Source organism: Mauremys mutica, chromosome 1, assembly GCF_020497125.1.
Source record: "Mauremys mutica isolate MM-2020 ecotype Southern chromosome 1, ASM2049712v1, whole genome shotgun sequence".
Classification (NCBI taxonomy): domain Eukaryota; kingdom Metazoa; phylum Chordata; order Testudines; family Geoemydidae; genus Mauremys; species Mauremys mutica.
In genome coordinates this window covers 1,448,165-1,464,539 of record NC_059072.1, presented here as the reverse complement: position 1 = coordinate 1,464,539, position 16,375 = coordinate 1,448,165, and the positions used below count along the sequence as shown (strand labels likewise).

Here is a 16,375-nt window from a genome sequence, read left to right as displayed (position 1 = left end):
CGCTGGGCCAGGGGCTCCCAGCTCCCCAGGGTTGGGTCCCCAAGGCTGGCAGTGCCCCATTAGCCAGCCCCTGGCACGGCCTCCTTGGGTACCCACCTTTCTCCAGCAGTGAGTGCCGCCAGCTTCTCCTCCCCGGGCTGCGGGGGCGACGGGTCGTCCAGGATCCTCTGGAACTGCAGCTCCAGGTCCCGCGGCTTCAGCAGCTTCCCGCCCTGGTACAGCCACAGCTTGTAGAAGCGGCCCTTGTGGTAGACGGCCAGGTGCTTGCTGTCCAACAGGTGCTGCAGGGTGTCTGCGGGCAGGAGACGCACCGGCCACAGTCACCTTCTCCTCTGCTCGCTGCAGCCCGCCAGGATCCAGCCTGGGCCTGCACGGCAGCCCTCGGGGGTAACCAAGGGCCCACGGGGCCCTGCACCTGGGAGTGTTGGGAAAGAGCCCAGCTGCGGTGCAGAGCCGCGGGGGGACGGGCTCCGGGCGCTGCCCTGGGGGAATGGAGCCATTGGGCAGTGGGGGGATGGGCTCTGGGTACTGCCCTGGGGGAACGGAGCCGCCGGGCCACGGGCGCTGCCCTGGGGGAACGGAGCCACCGGGCCACGGGGGGACGGGCTCCGGGCGCTGCCCTGGGGGAACGGAGCCGCCGGGCCACGGGGGGACGGGCTCCGGGCGCTGCCCTGGGGGAACAGAGCCGCCGGGCCGCGGGGGGACGGGCTCCGGGCGCTGCCCTGGGGGAACAGAGCCGCCGGGCCACGGGGGGACGGGCTCCGGGCGCTGCCCTGGGAGAACGGAGCCACCGGGCCACGGGGAGACAGGCTCCGGGCGCTGCCCTGGGGGAACGGAGCCACCGGGACACGGGGGGACAGGCTCCGGGCGCTGCCCTGGGGGAACGGAGCCACCGGGACACGGGGGGACAGGCTCCGGGCGCTGCCCTGGGGGAACGGAGCCATTGGGCAGTGGGGGGATGGGCTCTGGGTACTGCCCTGGGGGAACGGAGCCACCGGGCCACGGGGGGATGGGCTACGGGCACTGCCCTGGGGGAACGGAGCCGCCGGGCCACGGGGGGACGGGCTCCGGGCGCTGCCCTGGGAGAACAGAGCCACCGGGCCACGGGGAGACAGGCTCCGGGCGCTGCCCTGGGGGAACGGAGCCACCGGGACACGGGGGGACAGGCTCCGGGCACTGCCCTGGGGGAACGGAGCCATTGGGCAGTGGGGGGATGGGCTCTGGGAACTGCCCTGGGGGAACAGAGCCGCCGGGCCACGGGGGGACGGGCTACGGGCACTGCCCTGGGGGAACGGAGCCGCCGGGCCACGGGGGGACGGGCTACGGGCACTGCCCTGGGGGAACGGAGCCGCCGGGCCACGGGGGGACGGGCTACGGGCACTGCCCTGGGGGAACGGAGCCACCGGGCCACGGGGGGACGGGCTCCGGGCACTGCCCTGGGGGAACGGAGCCACCGGGCCACGGGGGGACAGGCTCCGGGCGCTGCCCTGGGGGAACGGAGCCGCCGGGCCACGGGGGGACGGGCTCCGGGCGCTGCCCTGGGGGAACGGAGCCACCGGGCCACGGGGGGACGGGCTCCGGGCGCTGCCCTGGGGGAACGGAGCCACCGGGCCACGGGGGGACGGGCTCCGGGCGCTGCCCTGGGGGAACGGAGCCACCAGGCCACGGGGGGACGGGCTCCGGGCGCTGCCCCTGGGGGAACAGAGCTGCTGTGCCCAGGGCAAACGGGCTCTGGGTCCTGGTTCTGGGGAGAGGGAGCAGCGGCTCCGGGTTCCTGCTCCCGCCTCGCCCTGTGCCACGTACCTGACTCCGTCCCGGGGATGCGGGTGGTGTTGAACATTCTCTCCATCTGGAAGGAGCACATTGGCACGATGCCGAGCGCCATCACCTAGCAGCACAGCACAGAGAGGACTCACACACAGTCCCTGCCTGCCCCTCCCACAGCCTCAGTGCCCCCCCCAGCCCTGCCCCACGTGACGAGCAGACGCTCACCGGGGGGATCTCCTCACGGTCCAGCTTCCGCCGATAGAGCAGGATGGAGTGCACGATGTTGCCGGCCCGGGCTGCCTGCAGGGGGCTGGGTGTCGCGTACAGGAAATCCTGGGCAATGGGGAGAGGGGAGGGTCACAGCCTGCCACGAGCCGAGCCCCAGCCCCCACTGCTCAGGCTCTGGGGGTGCAGCCCCCAGCCCAGCAGCAGGGGGCCCCTCTGGGGAAGGGGGTCAGTCTCTGGCCACTCCACCGGGGGCCCTTTGGAGAGGACGGGTTGAAGCCCCCCCTCGCCGGCCCTGCACCCTCACCATGGCGTAGTAGTTGCTGTTGACCATGATGGGGCCTCGTCCGCGCAGGTAGACGTACTCCTCCCACCAGTCGCTCACCTGCAACGGGAGAGCGTCATGAGCGGGCAGCACAGACAAGGGCGGCGGGAGAGGCCAGGGCTGGCAGGGGCCTGCCCGACTCCTCCGTGGCGCTGCCTCTGCCTTCTCTGAGGCCGTGGGACCCCAGGGCATGTCCCAGCGGGTGGTCCCAGGTGCCCACCTCCCATCCTGGGACAGCTGGGCTGTGAGTGCCTCCTGCAGGAGGGGCTGGGAACACGCCGGGTTGTGTCCTTGCATTGCCTCCCGCAGCCCCCAAGCTCCTGAGAGGGGAGCAGGCCGGGGTCCCTGATTCACCAGGACTTGAGTCTTGCTGCCCCACCCCCCACCCCCTGACAGACTGGGCATGCTGCCGTGCCGGTTAGACCTGGGAGGGGCCTGCGGGCTCCCATGGACTCCGGCAGGACCAGGTCACTTCTGAGCCCGTGCTAGCCCTTCCCCAGCCTCCGACCTCCGTGTCTGCTCCACGGCTCCCCACCGGCCCCCTCCCAGTCAAGCGGGGTGGCTGGAGGGTGCCTAACCGTCCTCGCTTCCCGCTGCACTGATGCTGGAGCAGCTGCTGCCGATGGCGGGGCCAGGGGGACAGTGAATCTTCACAGCCAGCACTGGTGCCCACAGGCAGAGCCGAGGCAGATGGAGCCACTTGGACATGTCGGGCAGATGGGCTGTAGCTCCTGTCACAGGCCTGAGAGCCCCACTCCTGCCCTGGGGCTAGCGGGATGTGGGGGGTACTGCCAGGGCAAGCCCAGGGCAGCTGTCCCCTATGCGGAGCCAGCCCCTGCCAGCAGGCAGGCTCGCCACGAGCTCCCACCACCCAGCTCCCGCGTCCTGCCAGTCCGGGCACCGCAGACCCCCAGAGCCTACAGCCCACCGGCCTCCGGACCCTGGCTTTGGGGTAGTTGGGGAGGGACCCAGGAGAAGGCGGGAGAGGCAGGAACTGGAGCAGAGTGGAGCGGGAGGGCTGCTGGCTCCGGGCACTCGGTGGCACAGGGGCAGGGGAACTCACATAGTTGGTTGCCCACCACGATTTGAGGACCAGGTACTTCTGCAGCCTGGGAGCTGTGTGCTGCTGGAAGGCTTGGGCCAGGACTTCCATCTCACGGTACTTCTCATCCTCCAGCAGCGGGTGCACGGACTCCAGGTACTGCAGAGACACGGCCAGCCTGAGCCCGGGCTCCCTGTGGGGGCAGCCTGAGCCCCCCACCTGGGTCCCCGCCATCCTGGGCAGGGCTCAGAGTGGGTGCATGCTTCCTTTCAGAGCAGAGAGAGGATTCCTGCTGGGTGGGTCTGAGCTGCCCCCTCGCCAGCCCCGCTCCAAGCAGCAGCAGTTCTGAGTGTCCCAGCCCTTCCCTTGGGGACAGGTCCCAGCCAGCTCCACCCGTCAGGAAGCAATGCCCCCTAGCCCGGTTCCCAAGCCCTTCTCCTGGGAGACAGTCCCCCAGCTCCCTGCCAGGAGCCGCTGCTTGAAACCAGGCTTCGCATTTCCTGCATTGATTCCCCCATTTCTCCCCTTTCCACCCCCTGGAATCCCCCCAACAGAGCCGCTCCCTCCCTGGGTCCCCACCCCACTAGTTCTGTAGCCACTCGAGGCCGGGTTGGCTTCTCCCATTCCCACGCCCCCAGCCAGCCCCTCCGGAGTCTTCCTTTGCTGAACATTCCCGGCAACGCTCGGGGCCTGCGGCAGGACCAGCCCTGCTGCCTGCCCAGCAGTAGGGCGCTGGTGGGGTCCCCACGCTGCACCCCGTCTGCCCACGCTGCAGGGCAGAGCTCCTGGGGTGCCCACTGGGCTGCATTTGTTCCCCTCTAGACAGCCACCCAGCCCAGAGTGACATCCAGGGGTCTCCACGGCCAGGCCAGGGGGTCTGACTCACTCTGCTCCTGGCCTGGAGGCTGCAGCGGGCGTGTCTGTGCCGTGTCTGTGCCGTGCTGCTTTCCCTGGTCCCTAACACCGAGGATCCTGCGCTGTCCAACTGCAGCTCCCTGGAGCGGTCACTCCTTTGCTGCCCCTCCCCTGTAGCCTGCCAGCCCGGCTACGAGCCGCAGCCTCCCAGCGCCGCGTTACGCTGGCTATCGCCTGGCCCGTCTCCCTGCTCCCAGCTCTGGGTACAGACACTTCAGTCCATTCAGGCTCTTCTGCAGCGCCTGCTGTTTTACTGCGCCCACGGGATAGGACCGGCCCTGTTACTGGAGCCCCCTCCATGCCCGTTTCCTTCCCAGTACAGAGCTCCTCTAACAGGCCCTGCAGTGGGGATCCCACGAGCCAGAGATCCTGCGGGTGTCATGTTCCTGTACCAGCTAGAGACCGGTCACAGAGCCGCCTTACACACCCCATATCGCCCTTCAATGCTTGGCCAGGTGTGGCCGAGGTTTGTGTAAATAACAGTCACATCTCAGAGTTACGAACTGGCCAGTCAAGCACACACCTCGTTTGGAGCCGGAAGTGCACAATTGGGCAGCAGCAGAGGGGAGAAATGCAGGTACAGGACAGCGCTGTGTTAAACGTGAACTACTAACACACCAGGGGAGAGTTAGGAGGAGACGTGACGAGGTCAGGGAGCCAGAGCCGCCCAGAGGATTCAGGGGGCCTGTGGTCTTCGGCAGCGGGGGCCCCCCGCTTCAGTGGTAATTCGGCGGCAGGGGGTCCTTCCGCTCCAGGACCCGCCACCGAAGTGCCCCGAAGACCCGCGGCGGGGGCCCCCTGCCACCGAATTACCGCCGAAGACCCGGCACTTTGGCGGCGGGTCCTGCTTCTGCAATAATTCAGCGCCGAGGGGTCCTTCCGCCCAGGGGCAGAAGGACCGCCCGCCACCAAAGACCTGGAGCGGAAGAAGCTCCGGGGGCCCGGGCCCCGCGAGAGTTTTCCAGGGCCCCCAGAGCGAGTGAAGGACCCCGCTCCAGGGGCCCTGAAAAACTCTCATGGGGGCCCCTGCGGGGCCCAGGGCAAATTGCCTCCTCCCCCGCCAGGGCGTCCCTGCAGGGAGCTGCATCTGGGCTTGTTTCATTTCAGTTAAGATGGCTACAAGCAGCATTTCTCTTCTGCACAGGGAAGTTTCAGAGCCGCAGCAAGTCAATGCTCAGTTGTAACCGTTTGAAAGAAGAATCGTAAGGCTCTGGTCAGCGTCAGGCTGGGCACAGCCTCCATCCCCGGGCGGTCAGAACGCTCAGGTTCTACTGTATTGTACACACGCGCCACCTGGCGGCTCAGCCGGCTCTACTGTTTCGCCTTTCATCACATCGCCCTCTTGAGATGCCCCATTCCTGCCATGGACAATCTGTGGCTTTGAAGTTCAGTATGGATCAGTCTGTGTCTGAAGCGTCCTGGTTTGCTAATTACATGACCCGAATGTGAAACAACTTGGTCGTGGGGCTGTCCATTAGGTACAAGGATGGGCTTTGGTCAGCTTGGAGTTCTTGAGTCGTCCTCTTCTTGTTCTGCGTCTGCAGAAGTTGCTCCGTTCATTGTTCTGAGGAACGAATTGTAGATGTCGATAGTTTCTGTTGAACTCTCCACTGCTAGTTGTGATCACCTGTGATCTGGGCTCCGAATTCTTTTCGTTACCACAGGTGGAGTTGGCCCTCCTTTGTCTCCATCCAATTTGACATGAACATGGGCACTAGGCTCTGGACCTGGCAGTTCTGTAACAAAGTGACGTCTGTGTTCAGATGCTCTTTTAGCCTTTTCATCCAAGCTGGCCACTCTCTCCACGTCTGCCCACTTTGGAGACAGAACTACCTTTCCAACTTTGGAAAAGAACCTGGGTTGTCTTCCCATCGGGAGCTGTGCTGGGCTATAGCTGGTACCTGCTATTGGTTTTGATCTGTAGCTCAGAGGAGCAAGGAATGGATCTTCCTGATGTAGAATTTTCGGACTCTCTCTACGGCTCTCTCTGCCTCTCCAGTCGCTTGTGAGTAATGTGGGCTGCCAGTAATAGGATCACAATCATATTTCGCTTGGAAGGACTTAAATTCTGTTGTAGAGAATTGTGGTCCGTTGTTTGTCACTGTTTGTTCTGGAATGCCAAAGTGAGCAAAAGTGCACATCCATTCCTCTATAACACGACAAGATGTCACGGCTTTCAAATACGTTATTTCTAACTAACCCACACACCTCCTGGGAGTGGTGTCTGTCCCATCTAGTGGCACTGAGACCACAGAGAGAGAGAGATTAATGAGTCTGCTCTACAGCCTTAGCTAAAGGCTGGGTGGCTTTTAGCTCATGCAGCAAAGGCTCATGCTCTAAGCTCCAGAGGTCCCAAGTTCAATCCTGCGCGTCGATGACTGGGGCCTGTCACTGTTACATAAACACATGGGAAAATAGTCCACAATGACGAGGTCATGGTGTCCCATAAATCTGCAGCTCATTCTTTCCAGGTCTGTCTGGTAGGGGGAGTTTTATTCATTTTCTTTGTGTTGTGATGGTCTGTTAGTTCTGCAAGGTTCACATGCAGATACTTTACGTCCTCGCTGATGCCCAGCTCAGGATGAGGTTTAGGATTTCTCCTCTCATTTCCTTTGGAATTACAATGCAATTGCCTTTAATCATGAGCAGGGCTATGAGCTGGTCATGCAGGTAATGGATTCTGGGATTTTAGGTGACCTCTGCGGCCTCCGCCCTGGGCGGCGGGGCTCAGGCTTCCGTGATTTATTGTTTATTCCCCACGACCTGTCTGTGACTTTTACTCAAATACCCATGACGAAATCTTAACCTGAATCTTGAGTCCATTTGAGTCGCTCAATTGTCCCCACACTGCAAAGTAGCCTCTTGCCACTTCCTTAGTGCCCTTTAGATTGAACTGTGACGCAGTAGGGACTGTCTGCATGGGGGATGGGAGAGCAGGGGGTGACTTTAGGTGAGGGACAGGACCTGAGCCAGGAAGGGGGTGAGGGGAGTTAACACCTTTGCCCGGGAAGCTGGACAAAGGAAGAGAGCCGGCTGGCGGGGGTTTTAGTTTCAGTTTTGGGCTGGCTGGGAAGAGGCAGGGAACCCTGAGTCTGGGGTCTAAGTTCCTTGCTCCCCAGTGGGACCTGGCTGGGGGGTCCTGGTTGTACCTACAAGCCCTGCTTGGGACTGTGTTCCTGTTGTCTAATAAACCTTCTGTGTTACTGGCTGGCTGAGAGTTACGATGAATCGCAGGAAGTGGGGGGTGCAGGGCCCGGACTCCCCCACACTCTGTGACAAGAACTTCCTGAAGTTGTGTGTCTATCAGGGTTGGTTTCTGTAGCTGGAGTCATCTCTTTCCCGACACTGGTCTGCGTGTGTCCACAGCATCCTCGTACACCTTCACCTCCTCTTCGAGCTCACAGGTCGTTGGGCACGATGCCTGGCTCCGTGACAGAGTGTCTGCTACTCGGAGATTGTTCCCAGGAACATATCCAGCAATTGGGTTAAATTGCATTAACCTTAGCAATAGACACTGGCACCTCAGCGGGTGCTTGACCCAGGTCTTTTCCCCTGATCAGGTTTAAGCAGTTTATGGTCTGTTATCAATCAGTGTAAATAAATCCAATCCACACAGTTATCTGCAAAAGTGCTCGCACGCCCACACGCTTGCCTGGCCCTCCTTGCCAATCTGTGCAGATCGACTGTCTGCTTTGGTGAGCATGCCAGAGCCAATGCAGCTGGCTTCCACTCCAGGCTCAGTTGTTCCAACACCACACCACACCACAGCTGCTTGCATCACACTGACCCCATTGTGGGTTTGCTCAGATCACAGAACTCGAGAACTGGAGCTGCTGAGATAATTTCCTTCACTTTTTTAAGGCAATGTCTTGATTTGACCCCATAGCCACAGAGTGTTGGACTTTAACAGCTCATTCAGTGCAGGTCTAAATGACTTGTAGGTATCAACCAAAGTAACTGACCATCCCCAGTACACATCTCAGTTCTGGTACGTGACTTGGTGCAGTCAGTTCTTGAATTGCTCTTACTTAGGGCTAGGACTGATCCACTCCATTTGGGGAGTGGGGCGGAAAACATTTTTCCTTGTTTTGCTTCATCCCAAATTGACTGATCAGGTTCAGGGCTTCCTTGAGAGTTTTCAAAGACCCACCTATCAGAATATCATCCATGAAACCTGCAGCTCCACTTGGTTCATTAACAGTTCTGCGATCGGTCTTTGAAAATTTTAGGTGCACTAGTGATCCCAAAAGGTCATGTACAAAAGCAAAATCTCCCAAGGGGTGTGATAAATGCAGTCAGTTTAGCACTTTCTTTGGCTAAAGCAATCTGCCAGAATCTGCTCGAGGCATCCAGCTTGCAGAATACTGTAGCTCCTTTCACTTTGGGGAGGAAGTCAGCCAGGGGTGGGAGGATTTATTTTTCTCTTACCTTCCTCTTCTCATTAAGTCTTTTAAGATACACACAGATTCATATTTTTCCATGTTTCTTTATAACCGGTGCCGTTGGGGCACACCATGCTATTGGCTCAGAGATTTTCTCAATTATGCCCATCCGCTCTATTCTCTTTAACTCAGTTTCCACTGTATGAAGTACAGGGATAGGAATCCTGCAAGGTGTATGTACACTGTATGGTTCAGCAGCATCTCTTAAGGTGATTTGTACGGGATCTCCTTTTAGAAGTCCAATATCACCAAATATTCCATGAGTTCTTCCACTTTTTTCACTAGGTCCATCCTGGTGCCACACTGCAGCTGAGAAGGCTGTTGGTCGGTGGTCCTTTGATCAAAAGCTATGGATTCAGGGTGTAAGTTATTTCTGTGGTAAACTGGCCCAAGTTCAGAAAACCTCCTTTGTGGGTATGTTTGCAGTCTGAAGTCTTGCAAACTACCACTTGCATTCTGTCCGTTGGGAAGGTCTGTCAAAGCTGAAGTTCTCTGGGGCAGTGAAGGGTGGTATGCTGATGTGATCCTGCAACCTTTGTTGCTTGGTTCCTTCTGTTTCTGTTCTTAGTTGACCCCTGACACCATGTCATGTACTTCTGTACCAGCTATGGACTGGCTTATACGCACCAGATGTGTTCCACATAAGATCCTCTAATAAGCTGCCAGGTATGGCAGAGGTCATTTCAACAGGGTGTTTTACACTCCATGCCACTAAGTGGCTGAACAGTAGACTACAGATTAGCTTCCATTTCGCTGGGGAAGTGGACATCATCTGCCATCCAGTCCCAGCAGGTGCTGCTCTTAGAAGGCAGGAGTGGTACAGCCAGTCCCATAAGAGAACTACAAGGGGCACTTGGGGACACTGAGATATAACAGATACAAGGAAAGGCAAATGGTTACCCTGTGGAACTCACTGCCACAGGACAGCGGTGAGACGAGGCGCTATGTAAGATAGGGCCCCTCTTACCCTACGGAGTGTGGCCTCCACGCTGGGAACTGGCAGCTTGGGCAGAGAGGTCTGGAAGCTGTAGAGCATGGGCTTGTGGCCAGACATCACCTTCACTAGAGCCTGAAAAGCAAAGGAGGGGGCTGGAGTGAAGGGGGGGACTGAGCCCCCACACTCTGCCTGGTGCATTATTAACATACCACCTCCCCCCCCCCTAGAGCCTTGTACCCCCTCCACAGCAATGAACCACCCTCCCACCACACAGATATACCGCCGACCTCCTTGCCGCATGCATACCCAGCAACGGGCTGCCCCGGCATACTCACCCCCCAGACCCTGGTGCTCCGGCTCATCTTGCCGTGGGGCTCGAACATCCAGCCGTGGTAGGAGAGCAGCAGCTTGAGAGACTGCCGGCAGAGCAGGATCCCCGAGAGCCAGACGCCCGTGGAGAAGAGCGCGGCGCTCAGCAGGGTCCGGTGCTGGAAGCTCAGGTAGCGGCTGCAATGAACGAGGAGAGGAAGTTCAATGCCGGGGCAGCCTTCTCCACCCGGCAGGCACCTCTACCAGGCACCGTGGAGCAGCGTGGACCCTGCATGCGGGGGGCACCAGGGCTCCGGGAATCACTGGGGGCTCTGGGGAGGGAGCAGCAGTACCAGTGGGAAATCCCAGTGGACGCCAAGGGAAGTGTGGGCCAATGGCTCGAGTGTTGGCCTGCCACTGGGAAGCCATGGGTTCAAGTCCCTGCTCTGGCAGACTCCCTGTGTGACCTGGGCCAGTCACCTCACCTCTGGGCCCAGTCTTTACTGTCTGTCTCCCCAGGGGAAGCTGGGGAGGCCCAGAGGCTGCAGTGATGGGCGCCAGGTAAGGGAGGCCCCAGGCGGGCGGGGAGGCCTGGGGCAGCTGGCCCTGCCGAGAGGGCGGCTGACACTCACCAGCTGGGCAGGTACCGCCTGATGTGGCAGATCAGGCCCATGGACAGGTCAACACGGCAGTACATGGAGCTCACCGTCGCCATGACAACCACCAGCCAGCTGGAGGGGGTGGCGGGGTACACGCCGGTCAGGATGCTGTTCTGGGGGGAGAGTGCGAGTCAGGGCGACGCGGGGCAGGGGGCACCAGGGAGCTGCCTCCGTGGCACAGCCCGTGATCCTCGCCACGCCCCCCACGATAGTCCCCCAGCGTGCCTCCCGCTCCCTCCCTGTGCCCCGGTGCTGCAAGACACGCCAGCCCCAGCGTGATCCTGCCACACCCTGGCATCGCAGCCAGCAGTGCCCACCAGCCCAACCTTTGGCACTGCAACCCCCCTCCCCAGGGCCCTCCCAACACCCCCTGCACTGCACTCCCCTCCCAGTGTCCTCCATAAGCCCCCCAGAACCGCACCCCTCAGTGCCCCCTGGCCCCACCCTTTGTCATGACACCACACACCCCCACTGCCCTCCCAGCACCTCCCAGACGCGCACCCCCCCATACCCAGTGCCCCGAGCACCCCATACCACCACCACAACCCCTCAGGGCCTCCCGTCACCGCACCTCCAGCCCCACCACACCCCGTAGTACCCCCAGCCCCACCCTTTGGCACCACACACCCCCAGGGCCCTCCCAACACCCCTCAGCACCAAACTCCCCTCCCAGTGCCCCCCATAGTCCTCCCAGCACTGCACCCTCAAGCCCCACCACCCCGGCACCAAACCCCCCAGTACCCACCCTGCACTGACACTCCATCACCCCCCAGTGCACCTGTGACGTTATTGATATAAATTGGGACCATATAGAACATGGGTTGCAACCAAGGTCCTATAGTGGCACCAAATCCTAAGTAAAGGGGGTCATATAAGGTGTCTAAGACCAGGTTCCGGGTTGCTGGTTATAATTATGCTGTCTGTATGTCTGTATCATTTTTAGTCGAAGTTATGAATGTTGGCTCTATGCTGTCAGTATTTCAAGTTTGTGCTGTGCTTCTGGGGGAAGCCTCCCAGACAAGCTGGTGTTAGCTCTGCCTAGCCTGTTTGATGGCCCATTAAGGACCATTAAGGACACAATGGACCCATGGAGAGAAGGCAGACACGCCTTGTGACTCAGCAAAGTATGCAGGGACTGGCTCATGTGACTCCAGGCTCCATTTTGCTGTAAAATTCCACAGTGAAGACAAAGGGATTCTTACACCTGGAAAAGTCTATATAAGGCCAATGCCTCATCTCCATCTGGTCTTCAATCCTGCTTCTGACCTCTGGAAGGACTTTGCTACAAACTGAAGCTTTACACAAGGGACTGAACGACCCATCCCAGTGGGGGATGCATTCCAGAGACTCAATTTGAACCTGCAGTTTACTCCAGCACTGCTGCAAGCCTGAACTAAGAACTTTGCCATTACTGTATGTAATTGATTCCATTTAACCAATTCTACTTCTCATCTCTACCTTTTTCCCTTTGTAAATAAACCTTTAGATTTTAGATTCTAAAGGATTGGCAACAGCGTGATTTGTGGGTAAGATCTGATGTGTATATTGACCTGGGTCTGGGGCTTGGTCCTTTGGGATCGAGGGAACCGTTTTCTTTTATTGGGGTGTTGGTTTTCATAACCATTCATCCCCAGGACGAGTGCACTGGTGGTGATGCTGGGAGACTGGAGTGTCTAAGGAAATTGCTTGTGTGACGTGTGGTTAGCCAGTGGGGTGAGACCAAAGTCCTTTTTGTCTGGCTGGTTTGGTTGGCCTTAGAGGTGGAAAAACCCCAGCCTAGGGCTGTGACTGCCCTGTTTGAGCAATTGGTCCTGATTTGGCACTCTCAGTTGGGTCCCGCCAGAATCGCTCCGTCACAGTGGCGTAGTCGGCAGGATCCACAGAACCAGGTCAATTAAGCTTTGGGTCAGAACCCCACGCTATCCAAATTTTAACTTTGGGATTGAGAGTTTGGTTGGTTAAAGATCAGTGACCATGCGACAGAGAGCATCAGGAAAAGCAAGGAAACTGCAAGCCTTGAGAGACAGTCTGCAGTTTGATTATGAGCAAGAACTGGCAGAAATTCGAATGGAGAAAGAGGCTGATGAGAGAAAGAAAGAAGTTGCTAGGAGAGAAGAAAAAGCTCGTAAGAGGCGTCTGGAGCTGCTGGCTGCTGAGGAGAAAACTCGACAGATGCAACAGGAGACAGCTAGACTCCAACTCCAAGTCAAAAAAGCAAGGGAAGAACGGCAGAAACTGTATCCTCTTGAAAGTCCAGTTTGTAACAATGTTGGTATGTTGTATAACTCTGAGCAGTTGTCTGGGGGTAACCAAATGTACCCCAACAATGCCATCTTTTATGTCAATGCTGTTACTGTGTGTTCAGTAGGGGGTGGCCCCATAAATTGTGCCAGTGCTATGGATGGGAATGGTAATGGAAAATTCATAGAGTGTGTAAAAGTCAATGGTAAAAGCTGTTTAGGGCAAATTATGGCTTCTAACATCACTCTTGTTAAAGCAGATCTGGTCAAAGAGGAAGATTATTTACCAAATCAGAGTGTGAATGTTGTGATCCTCTGTGAGTTTACTGTCCGTGTGCCTTTAGCTAGAATCCACCTTGAGTGGAATGGGGCTCAGCATGAAGTGATAGCTGGCGTCAGGAAGTTATTGCCTAAAGATCTTTTAATTGGGGAGAATGTTACAGCTTTGTTCAGTCCAGGTAGCCAGTCACAGGAGAGGAATGATCTTAAACCTGTGTCTATTGTGGGCAATGATTTGCCTGAGGAGGGTTGCTCCAAAGGTTTGTCTGTGCAAAAAAGCAGTATTTCTGGGAATGAAGTTTCTGAATGTCTGTCTGATGTCTCAGAAGGAAATCTGGAGTTAGATCAGGAGCAGATTAAAGTAAATGGTCAGGTTAAAGCCCTAACTGAGGAAGGAAAGGGTAAATTTGTAATGGGTAATGGATTGGTGGCTAGTGCAGCTTGTAGAAGTAAACCTGAAATGGGTAACTGTGATTTGCTAAAAGTAGCTCAGTGTAGTGAAAAGAGCAGCAGCTTATCTGTTGGAAGAGGCAATGTGCCTGGAAGGGAAAGTTGGGAGGAGCCTAGGCAGCCTTGTGAGCTGATGGCTTTGTCTAATCAGCAGTTTGGGAAGGGAGGGATAGTGGAAGATGAGTGTCCATATCCCTTACCTGTTTCCTGTGTGGAGAAATGTGACAGTGGAGGGAATGTGCCTGTGTCTGTCAGGAGTATTGACTTGCCTATAAAGGAAGCTACCCCAGTCTCCAAGCAGTTGTCTGTGAACAGCCCTGTGTGCTGGGACAAGGGAAGTAAAATCCCAAGCTGTGTGTCTGGTAAAGGAGAATGTGTCTCCGGCTCTTCTGTGTCTGTGGAGCAGACAGAAGGTGCCTGTCAGCCTGTGATGGTTGAGGGTGATTCAGTTGTCTCGAAGTTGGTTGTAAATACAGCTAAAGCCCAGGAAGGGAATGGTCCTGAGTTTGGGTCTGCTGGGGAGAATGGCACTGTGACTAGGTTGCATCCAGTTAGTGTCTTAGCAAAATCCCAGAGAACAGACAATTCTGGTGCTTGTGGTTTGCCAGTTGCTAATGTGTGGTTGGAAAAGGGTGTAGCAGCTCTGTCTGATCAGGGTGATACCCCAGCCAGGGCACAAGGAGAGCATAAAGGTGATTTAATTGTGTTACCGACTGACAGTTTGACAACTTGTAGCAAGAAGGAAAAGATTCCTGAACTTGTTCATGGCCAAGGGAAGGAGATTGTTTCTAACCTGTTATCTAGAAAGTCTGTAGCATCTGTGGTTGCTCAGGGAAGTGTTCCTGTAGAGCAAGCCCTAGGTGAAGAGGGGAAGGGCAGAATTTCTGTGAGGGGTGAATTGCTGCTTAGAGAAGCTCCTAGGGAAAGGAATCCTCATGGTAGCCTGTGCAAGCAGTTTACTGCAACTGAAGGGTGTAAAAGTGATTTAATCAAGAAAGTTTCAGTTCCTAACAGCCAGAAATTTTCTGTTGTGAATGGATCCACTGACTTTCCTTTTGAGAGATCCAGTGTGGGCAGCTTTGAAAAGGTCTCAGGTGGAGTAGAAGCTGTTAAGGAAGTTGAGCAGCCCTATAACCACCTGGCTGTGTGTGGCCAGCTTGTTGGTGGGGAGACAATGCTGTTGAGACAGGAATGTCTCCATGCTGAATCTGTAAGTGAGCAGTCTGTGCTTCAGGATCTGAGGACAGATTCAGTTACTGGTGTTTCAGAGCAGAACAGTTGTATGGCTAAATGCTTGAGGAGGCAGGGGAGAGCAAGCCAGCTCTCACCCTCAGACTCTTTGGATTGGTGTGGTACCTCTGTGAGACAAAGTCCAGCCTTGGAATCCATAGCAGCTGAAGAGTTAAAAGCTAGTGTCTGTGTTGATGCGAATTACTTGGCTGGCAGGGAGAAGACAGAATTGCTAATAGCTGTTAGCACAGAGGGCCCACCCCATCAGCCAGTGAATTCGGTTAAGCAAGAGAAATCAGGGTCTCATCCTGCAGGACAAGGAGGAAAGAGAAGACTGAATTTTGCAAAGGGAAGCCACAGGTTAACCCTAAAATGCCCAATCTCCAATGGTATTGAGCCAAGGGTATGGCATGACAAATATAATTGTAAATGGACACTTGCAATGAATTTGTTGTTATTGCTAATGCTAATTTTTGTAACTAATGTGTTGCTATTGCCAAGGACTGTAACAATGTACAATGGGCCTAATCTTTTGGAAAATCCCTGGAACATGGTGAAAGGAATACATGAAAACACACTTTATGTTAAAGGGCCTTGCTATACTGATGTTTCACAGTTAATGCATGTAAACAATGTTGGAACTTTTCACAGGGGAAAATACATCCCAGACCTAATGTGCTGTATGAAAGGGGAAACTGAGGCACACTACCATATTGCTTTCATGGCTAAATGCCAAAAGTCCTGTACTATGAACAACATCAATATCTACATTGGTTTAATGTTAATTGGGTTCAAAACATTGGCCAAAGCTGGTATGGATAAAGTAGCTGTTTTCTTTAGCTCTTGGCAAGATCACATGAAACATACAGGAACCATGCTGCAAAAGCTAACCAAGTTATACCTTAAGTTTGTAAAGAGATCCATTCATGTTATTGAACATGACTTTGATAAACCATTTCGGTTATACACTGATACGGCCTCTGGCCCAACACTAGCTGTAGTGAGACAGACCCAAGGAAAGGGGGTTCTTGGGATGCAGTCAGCGATGTTTTGTCATCCCTTCCTGCATCAATTTTGCGTTGGGGGTGTGACGTTATTGATATAAATTGGGACCATATAGAACATGGGTTGCAACCAAGGTCCTATAGTGGCACCAAATCCTAAGTAAAGGGGGTCATATAAGGTGTCTAAGACCAGGTTCCGGGTTGCTGGTTATAATTATGCTGTCTGTATGTCTGTATCATTTTTAGTCGAAGTTATGAATGTTGGCTCTATGCTGTCAGTATTTCAAGTTTGTGCTGTGCTTCTGGGGGAAGCCTCCCAGACAAGCTGGTGTTAGCTCTGCCTAGCCTGTTTGATGGCCCATTAAGGACCATTAAGGACACAATGGACCCATGGAGAGAAGGCAGACACGCCTTGTGACTCAGCAAAGTATGCAGGGACTGGCTCATGTGACTCCAGGCTCCATTTTGCTGTAAAATTCCACAGTGAAGACAAAGGGATTCTTACACCTGGAAAAGTCTATATAAGGCCAATGCCTCATCTCCATCTGGTC

The 16,375-nt window shown here is 56.2% G+C and overlaps 1 protein-coding gene across 5 annotated transcripts in view; it reads right to left on the bottom strand.

Moving 5' to 3' along the window:
* CPT1B (carnitine palmitoyltransferase 1B) overlaps positions 1-16,375 on the bottom strand; it is a 52,470-nt gene that overhangs the window by 21,405 nt on the left and 14,690 nt on the right. For 4 of the 5 annotated variants that reach the window (XM_045026960.1, XM_045026951.1, XM_045026968.1 and 1 more), the window contains exons 3-10: positions 10,595-10,734; positions 9,989-10,160; positions 9,684-9,785; positions 3,381-3,518; positions 2,300-2,377; positions 1,993-2,100; positions 1,804-1,888; positions 97-292 (exon numbers count right to left, since the gene is read on the bottom strand). In XM_045026960.1, coding sequence (XP_044882895.1) covers positions 97-292; positions 1,804-1,888; positions 1,993-2,100; positions 2,300-2,377; positions 3,381-3,518; positions 9,684-9,785; positions 9,989-10,160; positions 10,595-10,734 — 1,019 coding nt within the window. The remainder of the gene's footprint in view (positions 1-96; positions 293-1,803; positions 1,889-1,992; positions 2,101-2,299; positions 2,378-3,380; positions 3,519-9,683; positions 9,786-9,988; positions 10,161-10,594; positions 10,735-16,375) is intronic. The other variant, XM_045026987.1, reaches the window with a different exon arrangement.